Genomic DNA, 5,724 nt, shown 5'->3' with positions numbered 1-5,724 from the left:
TATCTTGTTTATTTAGTAACAAAAAACAAAATTTAAGCAAGTAAAAAAGAATGTCAATTTGAAAAGAACAAAAAACTTATTAGAAAAAAAAAGTCAAAATTGACATACCAAGGAATTTGGGAAGACTAAACTTTTTGTAATTGTGTTCTTTTGTCTTGGAAGTGCAAATTCGAGCTGGGATGAAACCAAAGTTAAAGACATCTTCTGTGTAGAGATGACTAACGCACCAGAATTACTTGGAAGACTTCTAACATTCCTCTTTTATTTTTATTTGGTCAGACACCATGCATTAATGTTCCCTTTAATTTCTCATGTATATCCTTTTTAATAGACATATTAGATTACAATAAGTAGTACTCCATGTTTCCGTTTCTTACATATTTCAAGGAAGTATTGCATTTATTATTTAAATTTTTGTAATTTCCTTCATGAATAGAGAAGAAAATTGTTTCAATCGTGTTATTTCTTTTGGTGTTTTCTAGATAATTAGTCATCTCCAATTTGGCTTCTATCATTTAGTGATTGCATTCTTCTTATCATGTCTCCTAAACCAGAAAGTCAACCCGATGAAAACCTGACACCACAAGAAGAACTTCAAGCACTCCTCAATTTCTTTGCTAAATTTGCAAACCAAACAGAAAGCCAACAAAGAATTCCATTACACATCAACTAAAAGCATCACAGATTCAAATTCCATTGATAATTCTTTCATATTACAATTCATTTAACAGATTCGAATTCCTTTTTCTAAACATTCTGCAAACAAAACATGCCATTATGCTCTTACATGATTCTTTGTCAGTTCAAACAAACAAATTTAGGGGTGTTCAAGTATAGTTTCATGCATTCGTTATCTTAGGTATGAATTCTTGCTTCAGTTCAGAATGGATGCAAAAACTTGTCAAGAGCCGAATATTTTATACAGCACCTGTTCCAGATGATGGGTCCCACCCTGGTGGCTTAATATTCGGCCAATCACCACGACATCCCAGCCTTATATAAAGACCCTTCTTACCTTTCAAATAAAATCCATTTCATTTTAATTAGAATTCATGAGTTTTATAAGAAATATCAACATCAAAATTACCAAACACACACACACACCTGGAAGTTTTTTATCTGACAGGATCAATTGTTTAAGGGCACTCAATGCAGCCTGTGCCACAGCTTTAGAATAGTCACTATCCCAACCACCAATTTTCACCACCACATCAGCATTACAAAAACCCTGACCACCACCACCCTCAATGTTCATCCTGGCCTCCTCTTTTGCACCCACTTCATCTGAAACAAGTCAAGAATATGATGAAAAATGTCAAAGAAAAAAGGATATCAGGTCAAAGGTTTGACCTTTAGCTTCAGATTGTGACAACCAGACCGTAAATCCGGCGTAAAGATGCCGCCAGCGATCCCCACTTGCAGCAGCCCCGTGCCGCCCTCCTATTGTTGCAACAACCGAACGAATATGACTGAAAATGACAGGTGTCAATCAGTCAGTCATTCCATCATTTCATCAACCAAAAAAAAGGGAAAATGTTTTTCATTATTTCATACCTACTTAGGCTTTCCAATATGACACCTTCTGCTTCTGCTACAGCATTTGATCCTTCTGCAATCACCACTAGAATTTATTAATTATTACTTGTTAAATTAACACAAAAAAGTCTCGGTTTGTTCATAAAGGTTGATGAAATCACTCACATGAATCAACTGTTTGCTTGGTAAAAGTTTCCAGTAGCTCTTCTGTATTCAGTGGTGTATACCTGAGAAAACCAGACAACAAGGGTAAAATGGTAAATTTTCAAATGTTGGGGTAGAACATAGTCACATACCCAAGGCCAACGGCTAACTCTCTAGAAACTTTATGGTTGATTTCTGAGGACTCCCCAACTAAATAAACTGAAGCCCCTTTCAGAAGTTGCACAACTCCAACTGTTAATGACTCCCATGTTTCTGTGATGTCAGGCCATTTCACATCGGGATCTTGTTTCTTTAAATTTACAACCAGTTGATCGTCATCTAACAACCTGATCAATCAAATAGTTGCTAATTGAGATTTGAAGCATCGAGGTCAATGAAAATTTGGATTTTTAGAGGATGGAGACGTACCATATTGTTTCAGCTGGCTTTATCTTCTCATACAAGCTAATTTCCATGGCGATTCTAAAGGATCCATCGTGTTTCGTTTTGATGGTTAAGAATTTCTCATCGATGTCAACAATGACATCCTTCGAGCTCTGAATGCTTTCATCTCCAAGAAATAATCTCAGCTCTACCTCTTGTGAGTCATCTGAAAACTGTCAAATGTATCACAAAGTGACCAATGAAGAAGCAGATATGGTTTCATACTTGTAGAATTAAAGTTTTTTCCTCAGATTTTGGTGCGTATACTTTAATTTTAGAAAATTTTAACTCTGAAGAAGCAAATATGGTTTCAGATTACTAGGAAAGGAAAATCTGCATAAAACTAAACCCTAATAACCGAGAAAACCGTGCTTACCCAAATGGGGATTTACAAAAACGAATATGAACACCTCAAATTCGTATATTGTTGGTAAGTTACCTCGTAATTGGTAGTGCTTGTTGACACAATGGAGGAACTGCTGCAGATGAAGCTGATGGGTTTTCTTGATGAGGCGAGATTGATTAAATTTGAACGATGAACTGAAAAGGGGGTAAAATTGGATTTTGAAAGTGAAATAGTGATTTTAGGGCAAGTAAGATGAATGGGTTGAAGTGATTTTGAAGGGAGACATGAAGGAGAAGGTAGTGCCGATAGTGTGGTGGGAATTGCCATGATCGTTAATGTGGTTGAAAGATAAGGAGGGAAGATATAAAGCTCACATGTGTTCTTGGAGAGTTGATTTCCCCATGGAACGGTGCCGTTTACATGTGAACATAATCCATATGTCACTTCTACGGTTTTGCCTACGTGTTTTTGTGCTTTAAGATGGTCACTCTTCAAACAATCCACGATAAGTTCAATCTGTATTAGAATTTAGAACTTTTAAAGTTTAAAATGTAGTTGTTGAACTTGAACCTTGAATACTTCATTTTTCTTTATCCTTTATGCAAATATATCACTCAGAAACCAACCATCGGTCAATGTTGACAACAGTTTTGGAAATCTCATTATAATGGTGTAAGAATGTAGATGTCGACAAACCATGCTTCCAATAGGGGTAGCGCTATGCATGTATGACCTCCAACATGTTCAAAACTGACACATGTATATGAGAAAAACAAAATGAGAGTAAATCTAAATGAATAATAAGGCCAAAATGAGTAAATCATGAAACAAGCTTATGGCCTTGAGAACCTACAAATAAGGCGAAACAAAACAAATTTGAGAGTAAGTCAATGTGAAATATAACAAAACAAATGTGAGAGTAAGTCTATGTGGGCAATAGAACATATAATAGTAAAGATGAGAGATAAAAAACAAATAAGGGAGTTTAGGCAAATAATATTAGACATTCAAACCCTTTTATCTAAGATCGTGTCCTCTGAAAAGATAAATTTCATCCGTCTCAAGTTTCACATTATCATATCACTTCCTGCTAGAACGTTCTCTCCTCTTACTATCAATCATCATTGATATTACTTTAGTAGTCTTATTTGGATATGTTCATACCACCTTAATCGTCTTTCCCTAGCTTTTTTTTTAACATCAACGATCGTGGGCTTAACTATTGGCTAATTTAAACAACTAACTTAAATCATTTTTTTAACTTGTAAATTTTTTATTATTACACATCTTTTTTTCTAACTATTAGTGTATAAACAATGATTTACTTTGGATATTCACCCCAATTACCATATTTTCCCAACCAATATCACATAATAACCATAGTTTTGTGAAAAAAAATAACCACCTTATCGAAAATCTGTTGATTTTTTAATACCATTAAAAAAATTAACTGGGTTTCTAGACATAAAACTTGTTCGAAAAAAACTGATTTTTCGGAATTTTCAAACATCTTTAACTTTTTTGAACTCAGCACGGTTTTTTTTTTTGACATAAAGCATCATCGAAATTTATCTTTTCTAAATTTTTAAAATATATCATTATCGGCAAAACTACCTTTCGTGGCAAAGGTAGTCCGAAATTCCGAACATCTACAAAAATTTGAAAATGTATCTCTATTTAAGGGTATTGTTTTCTGTGATACTGGATGCGCATCCCAAAAGTTCAGATCTCTTATAATAACATAAAATAGTTTATGTAATGTAAAGGTATAGAATTTGATATTGTCATTTTCCAAATTTTTCAACTGAGTTATATAAGGTATTTCATTGGTTAACACAATTTGTCACAAGGGAGTTGCATGTCGATGACGTGTAATACATGGTCTAGAAGAACGACTCCAACTGCGAGTGAAACTGCGTCTTAATGACAGAATTGTTTGAAATACACTCTTAGGAGCATAAAATGATCATCAAATAAAAAGATGGCTAAATTGCAAAAATGATCCCTACAATTGTCAAAATTATATAGTTTTTGTCCAAAAAAGTGTGGTGGTGCAAGAGTCATCTAATTTTGGATAGATTGTGTTATTTTGGTCCCTATGGTTCTCATTTTTGTGTGATTTTAGTCGAAACCCTATTTGATATGACAAATATATCATTAACTGGTTTTTTTTAATTTCTTATTTGTATTCTTATTATTTAATTTAAAAATAAATAAAAAATAAAAATCCCATCACTCTGAAAGACAGTAACCCTCTTTCTCTCTATCTATCTCTCTCTCTTATCTCTTTCTCTCACTCTCTCATCTCTCTGGTTTTGTTATAAACCAGAAGAAACACTCACACACACAGCATAACACACACCATTTCCTGACCAGAAGCTTTAAAGTCCATTTTCATCAGCTTCATCGCCTTCATCTTTCAAGCAAACAATACATCGATCATCATACTCCAATGCAACTTTCTACTAAGGAGGTTCATGGACTAGTTATGGCTAAGTAACCACCATCATCACACAAACCACCACCATACACCACCTTATAACCACCAAATCAACCACCATCAGCTCCTAAGATAGCTTCATCAACCATTAAAATCCGCAAATCAATTACATTTGCCAAACTCCAACCTTTCTAAAACCTACCCATGTACAAATCAAAGTCAAGACCATTATGACATTAAAGATACAAACATACTTTTGGATTCAAACATCAGAGCTCGACTTACATTTTTTGGGTTAGCTAAGAAATGTATAGAAGTCCAGTCTCATCTAACCACTAGTCACTGGAACCCATGGTTATTTAGTATTAGGATAAAAGCCATGGATTTGTCTAAGATTTCTTTGTTATGATGCTTTCGTCTTTCAATTATGCGGGCTTTCAGTCACCACAACCACCCTCATAAGAGTTTTTAGATCTCCTAGCATCGCCACCATTCACATCTGGATGAGGGTTTCGGTTTGATCTCTGGCTAAGGTTCTCCACATGGATATGATGGTACCTGGTGGGGATAGTCATCGACGGAGATTTCTGAAACCCTATCACCGTTGACATGTTCTTTATACCAGTCCGATCTGTTTGATTTAGTCGAGGACGAGATTCAAACTCAGGTCTTCATGGATGATGAGAAGATGGTGGAGCTTGACGAATAGTGGAGGTGGAGGGTTATCGGGTTAAGGAAAGAAAAGTGAGGGTGGGGTGTGGAGGTGGTTTTGACGACGACTAGTTGTGGAGAATGGCGATGGCGGCGGCGATCA

The 5,724-nt window shown here is 35.2% G+C and overlaps 1 protein-coding gene across 1 annotated transcript; it reads right to left on the bottom strand.

Annotated features, from left to right (window-relative positions):
• Positions 1–670: 670 nt before the first annotated feature.
• Positions 671–2,925, bottom strand: SKL2 (shikimate kinase like 2). The gene is made up of 8 exons (XM_078961369.1): positions 2,564–2,925; positions 2,110–2,297; positions 1,833–2,027; positions 1,702–1,763; positions 1,555–1,621; positions 1,351–1,469; positions 1,105–1,284; positions 671–1,015 (listed from the first exon to the last, which is right to left on the bottom strand). Exons 1-8 carry the CDS (start codon positions 2,795–2,797, stop codon positions 918–920), a joined length of 1,143 nt encoding a protein of 380 aa, XP_078817495.1. The 5' UTR covers positions 2,798–2,925; the 3' UTR covers positions 671–917.
• Between the last annotated feature and the right edge of the window lie 2,799 nt (positions 2,926–5,724).

The sequence above is a fragment of the Lactuca saligna genome, chromosome 6 (genome assembly GCF_052625555.1).
Source record: "Lactuca saligna cultivar CGN05327 chromosome 6, ASM5262555v1, whole genome shotgun sequence".
Classification (NCBI taxonomy): domain Eukaryota; kingdom Viridiplantae; phylum Streptophyta; class Magnoliopsida; order Asterales; family Asteraceae; genus Lactuca; species Lactuca saligna.
This window is presented reverse-complemented; position numbering and strand designations above follow the sequence as displayed.

Bases quoted from the DNA above. Each gene is read 5' to 3' on its own strand.
- SKL2 (XM_078961369.1), bottom strand. From the start codon at position 2,797: ATGGCAATTCCCACCACACTATCGGCACTACCTTCTCCTTCATGTCTC. The intron at 2,298-2,563 runs GTAACTTACCAA...TACATTTGACAG, and splicing joins CAAGCACTACCAATTACGAG to TTTTCAGATGACTCACAAGA. The intron at 1,622-1,701 runs GTGAGTGATTTC...AATAAATTCTAG, and splicing joins CAAGCAAACAGTTGATTCAT to TGGTGATTGCAGAAGGATCA.